At 35.3% G+C, this 14,071-nt stretch overlaps 1 protein-coding gene across 1 annotated transcript in view; it reads left to right on the top strand.

Moving 5' to 3' along the window:
* The window catches only part of LOC121408396 (Fanconi anemia group J protein homolog), a 48,083-nt gene extending 34,242 nt beyond the window's left edge, over nt 1-13,841 (top strand). The window contains exons 26-30 of the mRNA XM_041599868.1: nt 374-462; nt 1,022-1,091; nt 2,362-2,544; nt 11,526-11,698; nt 12,211-13,841. Of these exons, the coding sequence (XP_041455802.1) occupies nt 374-462; nt 1,022-1,091; nt 2,362-2,544; nt 11,526-11,698; nt 12,211-12,273 (578 nt within the window). The 3' untranslated portion in view covers nt 12,274-13,841. The remainder of the gene's footprint in view (nt 1-373; nt 463-1,021; nt 1,092-2,361; nt 2,545-11,525; nt 11,699-12,210) is intronic.
* The last annotated feature ends 230 nt before the right edge of the window (nt 13,842-14,071 follow it).

Genomic DNA, 14,071 nt, shown 5'->3' with positions numbered 1-14,071 from the left:
GACCTGCATTCCTCAACAGTAACAATGAACAGAAGATGATTTTTTTTTTTATGTTTAAATAGAAGGTAATAGAACATTTGGATAAATTTCTGCAAAAAACTCTGAGCTCTTATTGGCTGTCAGGAATTAAATGTAAATATATGATTTGTACCAGTTCTTCAAATATTATTAACATGCACATATTTTTTCTAAAGAATAACATATAGGAACAAGATATAAAACTTTGTCTTGTCTCTCCAATGATTTACTCTTCTGAATTCTTCAATCACTAATTATCACAGTCGGGTTTTAACAGGTATGTTTGTGTGATAACTATAAATTATAACCTATCTTGTGCATTGAATGGATGCTCCCTTTCCTGTTGCTCAAACAGCTACTGTTCAAGAGACTAAACCTCACATGTTAGTGCGTCGGTCTGCCAGGACAAGGAGAACACCTAAGAAAGTTATTGATTCCGTCGAGGTTAGTTTACTTTTTGTTTCCCATATTCATATTTGCAACATGCTATGTGCCAGCGTTGCCAATATTTCATCATTAAGGCAGCTCATTTTTGGTAATTGCTTAAACTTTTTTGGAGGGGAAGTTGGATTTTTGTAAATTTTGTGAGTGGCAATTGATATATTTCTGCATTGTATCATAGGTGTTGCATTTTTGTCACAAACTTATTCATTTATCCATACGTCCAAAAAATTTGAAAAATATGATGTTTTTTTCAGGTTGTGAAGAGCAGTACTAATATTTAGTGAATTTATTGCATTACTTTCCACTTCAATCATTTTTACCCTTCTATGCCATTCAATTAAGAGCAGTCAAACAAACTTTCAAAAAAATTAAAGGTTAACATTGTTTTTCTTGGACACAACTCTGGAAACACAGTTTTCATTGAGGAGGAGTTTCTAAGCTTTACTAAACCTATATAGCAAATTTCCTGTTATATGTTTAGGCTTTGGCACCCATGGCACTGGCTCGAATCGGATTCCTTCTTGATCAGTCTTTTGCCTCCTCTTTATTTATTCCTTAGAAATCAAAGTTCTGCAAAGATGATATAGAGTGTGTCCAGTGTGGTATACCATTGATTCGCAACTTAGATGGTAAGTCAGGGTGCTACATAAGCACTTTCCCGATTGCCCGGGGCAGGTAAAAGTTAGAGTCAGGCAAGTGTTTTGAAGTAAAGACCAAAACTACTTGCTCGGATTTGGCAAGCGAAATTCTCACAGTAGAATGACCAAAATTAGGGTCAATATGATGTGATATTGACCCTAATTTTGGTCATGGCAGGCAAGATAAAATCACTTTGGAAAAAGAAATGCAACAACAAAGTAGATCAGTTCATGTCAAAAGAGAGAAAAAGGTAAATGGTTTAAATAACCACAAAACATTCCTTTGAAGAGGTAAACTTTCTTTTTCAAGGATATTTTGGGGGCAAGTGAAATAGAAATTTGGGCAAGCATATTCCAACTATTTCAAAATTTACTTGCCTGACTGGGCAAGTGCTTCTAAAAAGTTTTGTAGCACCCTGTAAGTCATGTACATCATTTAGCTCTTCAAGGGGATGATGCAAGAAACTTATTTGCCATTGATTGCTAATTTGCGATTGGACTCATTTTACCTATAGAAAATCAATTGATACTTTGTTTTCATGCGCAGACAATCAAACCAATTGTAAATTTGCCATCCTACATCATTCCCTATGGAGACATCTTAAAAGATATTTTGTATGGTGGTAAAGTGGGAGGAATAAGTGAGCATGTTTCTATTGTAAACAATATTATATTTCACATTGTATTTTCATCTTGGCTAGGTGGGGAATTAACATGTTATTTTTTTTATGAAGAAATAGTATGAAAATATAAAAAGAATTGGAAAAGAAACTGAAAAATTGATTATTGTGTGTGGACCTGTACCATGAACTACCAATGGATTTATTAGACTCTCAATAATTTGATGTACCTTTCTATGTATTTGATCAGATAAAACAAATCTTAAGCTTTCAGAGATGTTGAATTTGATGTTTTATTCTGATTTGTTTGAGTGCATATACAAACTTATAGAGTCCTTTGAGTAAGTTTGTGCCAAATAAGCCTGTACATCAAGATTTGTCACAACTATTTAATCTCTGAGATGAATTTGCTACTCTCCTCCCAGGGGTTCTAAATGGGTAGGTGTTATCAAGAAGTCCTGTTACTGCTTGAGCTTTTTATCAGGGTAGCTGTGCTAAAGACCAGATAAAAGTCCGCAATGGTTATAAACCTTGTATTGAACACTACTTAAGTGTTGCATATTAGTAGTAATATTATTATTAAATTTTGAGGGCATTTTAAATGGTAGAAAGAAAATCATATTTTTCAATTTTTTTTCAAGGTGTGGCATGTCTAATGCCTGAGGATGTCAAGAATAAGTACTTATCAGATGTCATGGCAACTAAAGATAGGGGTCAGAGGTCATCTTGTAGATGCGCAGTGAAAGGAGTGGAAGGATCTATAATAATGACTGATGCAAGCAATCTGGTGCATTGTAATTCTATCACTGCAGAGAATAAGTCAGGTGAGGGATAATGCGTTGTCTATGATTCTGGTAGAGCTGTTGAGATGTGGTTTTACATCATTTTTGAGGGATCTGTGGATGAAGATTGTTGCCTTACAAAGTATGCAATGCATTCACTTGGTTTGAAAGCAATAGCCAATCAATAAATTGCAAAATTACCACTCTACCAATCAAAGTATCCTGCCATTATGGAAGTTCAACCAAAGTTAAGAAGATTGCCAGTATTGTGTGTTGATGATCTCATCTCTAGTCACTGTATCCATGTGATATTATTTAAGTTTTATTTTCATCATTAATGATCACCCCCCTCCCCCCAGGAATTACAGGTTGCTAGTTTACTACATAGTTGTTAATTGCACTGTATACATAAGTATGAAGCTTCATTCATTGTGATAATGAGGATTACATATTGAATTATTTTGACATGAGCTGTTTGGTATGTGAAATGATGTTGTGAAAGTGTGTGGTAGGTGGAGTTGTTGTCTGGTAGATTTGTCGCTCGAATTTGTTTGCTTATTGTGGTGAACTTGTGTTACCTCTGTTGTCATACATACATGTATGAATTCTACAGGAATGTGTGGTGAGCAGCCATTAAAGCAAATTGTGTTTTCAACCCAGGCACAGATCAAGGGGAGGGAGGGGGTGATTAGCACCACCCATTCCTAAGCTCTTCTTTTTATATGCCCGTCGTAGACGTGACGTATCATGGTATCCCGCTCAGTGTCCGTCAATCCGTTAACTTTTCCTTGTAAATACGATAACTTCAGTTTGACTTAACCTAGGCTCATATAATTTAGTGTGTATGATAAAAGCATGGATCCCAGGAAGCCTATTGATTTTGAGGTCAAAAGGTCAAGGTCACAATGTGTTTTCATCTTTCCCTGCTGAAGTCCTTTTAAACGCGATAACTTTAGTTAAACTTAAACTAGGCTCGTATAATTTGGTATGTATGATACCTTCATGGATCCCAGGAAGCCTCTTGATTTTGAGGTTAAAAGGTCAAGGTCAAGTCGCCACCTTTCACTTCTTGCTTGACCAATAACTCCTTTTTCCGTGTTACAGGCAGGCGTATTATGCGCTCGCCTTAGCGACACTCCTGTTTCTATTGTCAATGTTCTTAAAGAAAATTGTGTCCAGGTATGTGAGTGGTGCTTATTGATTTTCTACTGTATGCAACACTGTACAGACTATTTTGCTTTTAAACCCCAAAAGACGCAAGGGAAGTAATGATTGATATCATTTACAATGAATAAAAAATGGTGTTTTCTGGCAATAGCATAGCTATACATTTGAGGATGAATTTGTGGTAAGGAATGGCTTTGATAAGCATCAGTGAAGTACATTGGGTTGGTGGTTAACTTTGTGGTTTTTAAAACCTGTAATACCATTTTTAGATTGCCACCCTTACATTTTATGCAACCACTATTGAACTAAGAGCGTTTGGTTCGAAAAGAGTGTGATGATTTTTATGAATGCTATTGCTACGTTGTTTCTGAATAAATGTTTATATTCATTTGGTCTACAAGCAGTTGGTGTACTTCTGAGATGGTACAACATGAGCTAATCCTATTTGATCTACTATCACTAGCGGCTCCAGGGGGGGGAAGGGGGGCATAGCCGGCCTGTGCGCCTCCTTTTGAGAGGCATTAAAATTTGTAATGAAAAATCCAAAAAATCCTGGATCCGCCCCTGTCTACTATCACTTTAGTCTAATACCCACTTAGTTTAACTGTTATTCATTCTCATGCTAAATTGGTCTAATCGCCCTCTTTTTCCTGTTAGTCTGTCGGTCTCTGTTTGTTGGTTACAACAATTTTAACTTTTATTGTTTGAAATGCTCTCATTTCTTTATTTCTCCGTCAATTGTACTAAATACACTTGGTAGAAACGATCCTTGGGTGGTACTACAAGTGTGTTGAAGATGATGGGGTCACAAGGTCAAGTTTGTGTTCAAATTGCTCTCATTTCTTTATTTCTGCATTAATTATGTTTACACTTGGTGCAAATGATTATTAGGTATTGTGTTCATACAGATGAGAAGGTCATTGAGGGGTCAAAGGATCATATTACATATTCTATTGATCGCGATATCAGGCGAGACTCATGGTTCATGAACTACCTTGTTTTATCAAATGGAAATTTGGTTCATAAACACTTCATCTACTACTGTATCAGTGGTGTTAGACAAAATGGATATAGCCTGACAGTTTATTCTACAAAAGGGTAAATGGGTTGAACGGCAATTAGACCATATGGTTAGTAGACAAACTGATTGTAGATTAACATGGATTAGACCATGAGGGATGAGAGTACGGCCCGGGGGGGGGCACTTGCATTGATGAGTGTATACCACGCGCGACCCAAAAAACACTTAAAAAGGATGTCTTTTTCAAGATAGGGCACGTTACATACGTAATATAATAAGGGTGTCAAAAAGTGATATGTTTTTAGGGTCGAATAAAAGGGTTAAGACTAACTTGTTTTATAATGGATTTACTTTTGCCCCATAGCCAACACTATGTTGCAATGAAAAAAGAAGTAGAGAAATATAATTCATCATGAATAAAATTCGATGATTTTTATTCATGTCACATATTTTATTTTATTTTTTTTTCATTTGAGAAAATTTGATCTGTTAACTGTTCACACTTTGTACTACCTAATACCTCAGTCACATTTTCTCTAGGCGAGTCGAAAACAGCCCTTTAATTCTCCTATGTGTAGCTGGTACAAAACATGTTAAATGTGACTGAGATATTGGTTTCCACATTCTCTAGTTCTGAGACCAAGAAAGTGTGCTGAAAATGAAAATGGAGTGGGACTTTTGCTGACATTTTAAACTTGCAACTTATACCGGGTCTCTTCAAAATGCCTGTCATTTCAAGTGTAATATGATACTAGTAATAAAATGATGAATTGACAGGATAGAATGAATTTATTTTGACCTTGCAAGGGGATTAACTCTCATTTAGCGATACAAACCTTTCTGTTAATAAGTCTTTTTTCATTGCGATGCTTGTAATCCGATATGGATACTTTGTGGAAATCTTTATTGCTTTTCCATTATGATTCTTGACTTGCTAAAGTTAATCCCAGACAGTCTTTGATTTAAGTCGTATTGGGTCATTTACTGCAAATTATGCCACCGTCGTTCAGAAATCGTTCTGGTTAATGACAAAGGAGTGGTGGGAAATAATACAAAGAATATTCATGCAAGGTTAGATGTTGGAAATATTACAGTGAAAAATGAATATTTGATTACCGCCAATCTTTACTTAGTGGGGAAGTTGCCAATTCGAGATTGATACACGCAATTAATTTTGGTTTGAAATGGGAGATACATGGCACCAGTGGTGATTATGAATGAATGTTACACATGTATAACAATGTATTTTTAATTGAATAAAAACTTAGTACATACCCAGAGACAAAGAAGTCATTGAATGAGAAAGATTAGGATTTTGGACAGACTGAAATATTACATGTAAATAGAGAGACAAGAAAATGGATTAGTTGTGAGAAATAATTTTGGAGATGCTATATTTTGATGAGCTTGAATTTTTTAGATGACTTTTTGGAAGAGCTATATTGGAAAATGGTCTAAATCAGTGTGTCTGTCATCATTTCCCCATTGATCATTCCCCATTCATATATTCTTTTTTTTTTTAACACTTCATGTTTCAAATTCATATCCTTGTATTTCTCTTTTTTATTTGCATAATTAAAAAAATGTAATATCTTCGGGTGTACCGTGTTTAACTCTTAACCTACCCAGGTAACAGTTTGGAGCCACATGATACTCACATACCTTGCTAGAGTTCAGTTCAGTTTGGTCAAATAACAATGGATAGAGAATATATTTTCAAATATTGAAACTTTGCCAAAGCGCATGGAGAAAGAGTGTGGTTTTTATGTTTTCAATTAAAAAAAATATGATTACTTTTCTTCAAACATTTAAAAAGTTATTGTAACAAATTTTGAAACCTGATGGCGATTGCATAGAATTGTTTGACCTTTTCTGTATGATTTTTTGGGGGGTTCTTCATGAAATTTATTGGCCAAAATTACACCCCCCCCCCTGAAAAGGATCCTTTTTCATGGATGGGTTTAATATCAATGCAATCATTATTTAAGAATCAAGTATTTTGATGTGGGCCTGGATATGACTATACATGTTTGTCGCAGTCATTCAAGCGAGGTTGACTAAAAACTGACAAATATGGTATGTCATTGGAAACAATACAGCATGGAGTAATTGTTTGTGATTATACATGTAGCTTTAATCAGTCTGTTATGAGTTTTAATATGAATCTCTGGTGAGTCCTTGACATTGAGGTTAGGACCGATCATCGATAAGCAAAAATATGCTATCCTATGAGCAGTCAAGTAAATATAGATCATCGCTGAAAGAAAAAGACAAAAGTAGAAACTAAAATGATCCTAAATCAGACCAATTGGTTTCTTCTATCAGTTAAAAAAAACAAATTCAGCAAGCATGCACATACATGTATAAAAGATGAAATGGGTATATAAACCCAGTTTTCCATGTACGTGTATGTAATTATCAGAACTCTTTTACTTTGCAAAAGCATGTTGTCTGGTTAAAGCGTAAGCGGATCAAAGCAATTTTCGTCACTTCTTTCATGGCAGAGCTTGAACCAAAGCAAGTGTGCCTAAAAGCCAACATGGCTGAATTCCGGCAAATGTTCCCAACGTGCTGTGGCCTTCCCCCGGCTCATCCCGTCCTGTCACACACAAGGCTGTTAATTGAAAGGAAATGAAGTGCATCTTGCAACACTTGCCTGGGCCGTCAACCCCAAAATTGATGCGGGGTGGAGGGGGGGGGGGGACATCCCCTTATTGTTCCCATTGTGGAGGCTCGACCGTCGTTTGTCACCGTCGGTGAGAAAAAGTGCAGAGAGGTTGCACACCTTATGATGGGTAGGACTTCAATCAGAGTCCATTCATAATGGAGGCTTTTCAGATGAAGAGGGGAAATTGAAGGGGAGGGTAGACAGAGGAGAGATGGAGAAGGAAGAGATGGAGAAGGAAGGGATGAACATGAAATGGAGATTGTAGTTGCACTCTTTTTTTCTCTCTCTTCGTAATAATGGATGTATACAGTGTGTCCCAGAAAAAGAAAAAAACCCTGAGAGTTATTGATGATGTATCATTACCTAATCACAAATGGACAGATGACCTCTGTTTGTAGAGCTTATGGGTTCCCTCTTTCATGTGGTACATGTATTGCTTCTTCATGCACACTTGAATGAGTAAAATCAATCTTTTAGAAAGATGGTACAAGAAAATCATTTGTCAAGCAGTTTATGAATTTTAAAAAGAGAAATCACAAGTCTCAAAAGTTATACATATCTGCTGTTAAATATACTACACCCCCCAAAAAAAAATGACCTAGAGAAAAATAACAAACCTCTGTCTCTTTATATACAATATTTTTAATGATTTCATAAATGACATTCTACACGCTAGCTGTCAGACTTAGTCGACACTCCATTTTAATGATGATTAACCATACATACATGTATGTAAAGCTATAAGCCATCAATGAAAACAAAGTTTATTAAATGCAAGCATCATTTTTTCAGTTTTGTTATTCCTAAGATGCACTGTTTAGTGTTTTTCCCAATAATAAAAAGTGCAGAACTTATTAATTACCCTGGCTTTTGCTAAAGCTGTTCAGTCTTTAACATTCCTCAGTGCTTGAAATATTTAATTTCAGCCCTGCAGTTTTACCCAAATGTGATGTTTACTTGTTTGATTTCACTCTTTCATTTTATTTAAGTAAATGTTCAACCAGCTCTAGTAAAGATGTAAATTGTTTTAATTACTCAGTTTTGTGGATGGATAGTGAAATTTTTGTTGTGGTTTACTACTTGTCTTTTCAAGATATTTTGTACATGCATGAAAATCTTTGAATTTGTTAGTTTAAACTTGTCTCTGTGGTCTTGCTTTGATCAGGAAATGATGCTTGTTTTTTTTCTTTATTTATTCAACCTTTTGTTGGATATGACCCTTAAGTCCTTTGCAAGCTCATGTAATATGCACTTAACAATGCAATACATACATGGACTGTTCATTTTCATTATGGTTTACGAAAATTATCACACAAGTATCGCACATTGTTTTAAAGACTATGGATAAAAGGCATCATTTTATAAACTACACTAATACGGTATTAATCAAATTAAGTGGATTTATTTAGTCTGGTCGAAGGGACTTCTCATCAACCCCTGACATTTTCTTCAAAGTGCAACATCCGTGATTGATGGAGAATCTGCCTAAGTCCTAGTGATCGGAGTGAGCGATGATCACATCATCACGCAGTCAAATTTACTCTCAATTTACACCAAATCACCTTCCATTTAACTAAGTCTCGGGGCAGGAGAGTGGCGAACGTGGATGTGTTTTGGGTTAGGCGATGCTATCCACACCTAATGGAAGTCATGTTCCTTCATGATGGGGGAGTGATTAGGGAGGGAGAAAGTGTCACACTTTGCTCCCATACATCACACTTAGAACTCCTCCGCTAGCCTTTGCATGCCATTAGAAACTTCAGGTCGCCACTGGAAGGTGTCTCTGGATTTCTTCTTATATAATGCCTTAGAAATTCAATAAAATCGATACAATCAAGCAGTGTATACATGTCGGGGAAAATATTGTATACATTTTTTTTTTATTTCAGGTCTTCTGTTTACAACTGGTTACTTAAATCTGCCACATTGGATTAACTTTAAAATAGCAGTAAATGCATTGGATAATCTTTAACATTCCCGTAAATGTTTTTTTTTTTTTTTTTTACTTGCTCTTTTTGATTTATTAGGGCTCTTTGAGCATTTCAGGGGCAATTTCCCCCAGTGATAATGCTCAAGTGTACATGTATGTGTTGCATTATGTTATTGATTCTTAATAAAGGTAAATGGGACGCTATTTGTGATTAGCCATATTGCCCGTTTTTAAGAGAAAGTTCTGTGACTGGGAGATCTCTTGTATCATACTTTAACAATGCTAGATTGTATCAATCATTATATTTCTTGGCATGAATAAGTATATGGATTGTCAAATAATCCATGCAAGTTTTTTATTAAATCAGTCATGGGATAATGGTGGTAATGCTATTTCTCAACTGCAAAATACATTTCTTTCATAACTCTCAATGGCCCTCAAAAGCTGATTCAATCCATTAACTTACATGTACACAACAATTTCAATAACTACTCTTTAGCCATTCTTCGCACTTTCTTATGAATATTTTGATTAAAATGAAAAGTGAGCAGTTTGATGTCACAAACGCAAAATAGCCATGACACATTGAATGATATCTACCCCTGAAACACTCTTAAGTGTGAATTAACCCCAATTAGGGTTAATCATGTAACAAGCCTAATGTACAACATGGCAAGGACCTTCCCTAAGGCTCCAAATGGAGGGGTGCTAAGTTTCATTTAATTCAGTCGCAGTGCCATCGATATGAATGGAAAGGTCGTGTCTTCTTATGTTAAAGTCGTCCACGTCTTGGCCTCTGAGGTTGTGGTGGCGAGAGTGCAAGATTTTCCCCTGAAGGCATTTATGGGAAGCCACGATCAAGTTCCCATTAGCCACTGTATAGGTTTACATTAGTAAGGTGTCGATGCCAATAATGTCCCGTCTTAAAAACAATATGGTTTAGAAAGGGGATTCCAGTTGGTTACTGTTCATTTCAGAAGAAGATGTTTTCTTGCGTTGTTGCAGTTTACATCGTAAATTGTTGTTGATGATGATGAATGAATGATGATGGTGATGATGATGATGACGATGATGATGATAAAAATGTTGATGATGAATTAATGATGGTGATGATGATGATGGTGATGATGATGACGATAATGAAATGTTGATGATGATGAATGAATGATGATGGTGATGATGATGACAACGACGATGATGATGATAAAAATGTTGATGATTAATTAATGATGGTGATGATGTTGATGATGATGATGATGAAAATGTTGATGATGATGAATTAATGATGGTGATGATAATGATGATAAAAATGTTGATGATGAATTAATAATGGCGATGATGATGAGGATGAGGAGGATAACAACGATAAAAATTATGATGATAGTAATAATATCAGAATAAATTTATAAAGTAGACTTATGCATTGTCCATGGATGCTGATGTCACTAGCCAAACAACAGTTCTCTGTTGACGAAAAATAATAATTCAACACAAAATTGAACAAAAATGAAAATTTATGAACAGAGCAATTAGATAGATGTCAGTGATAATTAAAAGATGGAAAATGAATGAAGGTTAAAAGATACATGTATCAATTCATGAATGAATGAAAAAGACAAATTTGTATTTATGAGTAAGCAAGGCTTTTTGATTGAAAGCAACAGAACTTCCAAGTGGTAAGATATACATAGTAAATTCTTCATATTGTTTTTTTTTAAATGGAATTTAGAGTACCCGAGTGTTGAGTGATGTGGCATATAAAGAGAAATAGCTCCATCTATCATGCTTGTGCGTACATGGTATACAATCTGCACTGTAAAGAAATCAATGTTTTTGGGTGATGATTATTGTTTCTTGTCATATATACGTGTATTCTGAAATTAAATGTAATCTTTCATTCTGCCACAGCAACCAATATTTTCAAAATGGATTTTAGCTGTCAAAACTTTGATTTGAAAATATATGATATTATGGAGCATGCTCTTTTATTTGAAAAGAAAGTATTCAAGTTTGTTGAAAGTTAAAGGGAAATCTGAAAAAGTGAAGACATTGTAGTGTTTAGAGAGAGTAGGTATTGTTTTTGCTGTTCTATATATAAGTTATACAATGATTTATTCTTGGAGACAATTTCACAATTCTTTATATTTTCCTGCATTATTTTGTCTCACTAAACCTACTTTCCTGTAAAACTACTTTTCTTTCTCCCTTTTATACCTTCCTATTTTTCCCCCATGTAGGATTGCGATTGAATGCCTTTTGGAGTTCAGAAGATGCCTGTTGTTATCAACCAATCGTATGCTCTGTTTGTGATGACAAGAGAAAGCAAGGTCCTAAACTCTCTAGTACACCACCTGTGATTGGCTGCTCTGTGGTGGCAGCCGCGCCAAATTCATCACAAGTGGTAGGAGAAGTGAGTTATGATTTTTTTTATGGGGGGGGGGGGCTTATGGATAAATGGGTGATGTAGATGAAATGAACCTTTCATTTTGTGTTCACATGTAATTAAACTCTGACTGTAATCATTTTTGTACGTTTGTCATTAATGCAGTTGTCAAATAATTGGTTAAGAATTTCCCTTGTTTTCCTGAAGTGATGATCAGCAGGGCCTAGTAACGTTAATGGTAGAGTCAGTTGTACTTTCGCAGGGGCCAACCCATGTACCTTTTATCAGGGAACTGAGATGTCAATGCCCTTTTACCACCCCCCCCCCCACTCCTATCCTTCATACAGGTATTTGTGTGTGAAGTTTATAGTCAAGTCCAAAATATCTTAAGATATACTCTACATTAAAAAAGTATAATTTACTTTTTTTCTTATTTTCTTTTTCTCTTTCTTTCTCCCCTTCTATGGACTACATTTACACATGTTTATTTGATTCCATCATTAACTCCTCCCCCTCTCTTTCTCTCTCTTCCCCTACAGTCATACATTTATCCTGAGGAGGTTGGTTGTTGCACTCTACTACTGTCACAAAAGAACAAATGAGTAAAGAAAATTGTCTTGAGGATGAAGAAAGTGTCTCTCATCTCCCTTTCAGGTATCTAGTGTATGCGTACAGGTGAACTTTCCCAACTACATCAGTTTTCTATCTTGTTTTAAAATGCTTAATCTTCAGGGATATTGATATGTAGGAAAAATCATTATCGGAAATTGATCAGTTTGAATAGATATAAACTCTATTTCCTCCGAAATTTGAAGATGAATCCCTGCCATGTCACCCTGCAGTTGGGTAATGATTATCCTAATCAATTTTCAAAAAGTGAAGGATAAGTATCAACTTTATTTTTTTTTTGTTCTTGAACAATAATGGGAATAGATATAATTGGCATACATATCATGAGGCTACATGATCAAAGTGTTGTATGCTGAGTTAAGTTCCAGAAACTATATGAAATATTAAAGTAATGAGCTGTTGCTGTTCAGAAGAGGAACCACTTTATACTTATTTCACATGCCTGGGGCGTGTTTTTTAGAGCTGTTCGTAAGTTGAGAGCGACTTGAAGAACGACTGGTGAACCTTTCTTACGTGCTGAATAATCACCAATGAACATTTAATGGTGAATATAATTTACCCCAAGAAAGGATCACCAGTTCTTAAAGTCTCTCTTAATTAATGAACAGCTTTATGAAACGACCTCCTCTTCATATTGTATAGGTATATTGTTTTTTTTTTAGATTTCCAACCATGCAGTGCTTTATTATGCAAGAAGCTGGTATACTTTCATTATATCTACCCAATTCCATGAATTACTGCCTTTTAAGTTCAGAGTGCGATATTCGTAGGAGGAAGTATTTAAGATTTTATTAAGGAGTTGAATTTCACAGGTAATAAGCTTTATCAAGCCAAGGCGCCAGCAAGTATCCCTAGATTTAAAACCGGGATCATTTTTTTTTTATTACAGACAACGGAATGCTTATGCATTACTTAATATCATGTGTCAAAGTGATTGACCGCCTACAAAGCAAGATTTTCATAAAGAATACTTTGATCTCCACTTCTGTATATTGATATCATGAATATGTCAATGATATAACGAAATGTTGCTGGGTGATATGCGTTTTTTGAGACAGTTTCAAAGTGAAATTTAGATTTCAAACCTTAAAAATGGGGATAGACCCATCTCAAGTAGATATGAACAAATTGAGATGATACATAACTTTGTGTTGTTGAACATGCGGTGAACTAGGAAACTGTAGTGGGATATTTGTTATTCATACAAATTGATGCTTCTAGTGCTACCCTTCAGACTACTATTTCACTGTCTTTTAGTGCTGTTAATTTGGGATCCAACGCAAAGTTGATGTTTGGCTTAATGTGCAGATTTTTCATCAGAGCAATTGTTGCTTGAGCAATTTCAAGGAACCTTTAAAGTTTATTGGCAAAGTATTTTTATCAAAACCCTGCTTATGTAGGTGGGTCAATCACTTTGATACATGATCATATTAACGTGATGTAATGTAATGGTAATAAAAGCATCGTAATAAAAAAAAATGATCCAGGGTCCCGCAACACAAAGGTTATTAATTGATCGTACGCTTGATTTCTACTATTGATTGTATATTGTAGTCAATCGTAGAAAATGTTCTACGATCATTGCCAAGCTTTGTGTTACAGGGCCCAGGTCTTAAATGTAGGGGAGATTTGCTGGCATCTTAGTTGGCCGGGTTTTTTGTTTAGTACTTTGTCCTTGTCTGTGTATCATCTGCGATCACTAATGATGGTAATTAAATGCTTGATTTGTCTTGAAATAGTACTATGTTACCCACCTTAGGAGGTGAGTTA

Source organism: Lytechinus variegatus, chromosome 2 (assembly GCF_018143015.1).
Source record: "Lytechinus variegatus isolate NC3 chromosome 2, Lvar_3.0, whole genome shotgun sequence".
NCBI classification, from domain to species: Eukaryota; Metazoa; Echinodermata; class Echinoidea; order Temnopleuroida; family Toxopneustidae; genus Lytechinus; species Lytechinus variegatus.
Note: the sequence above shows the minus strand (reverse complement) of the source record. Positions and strands in the feature narration are given on the sequence as shown.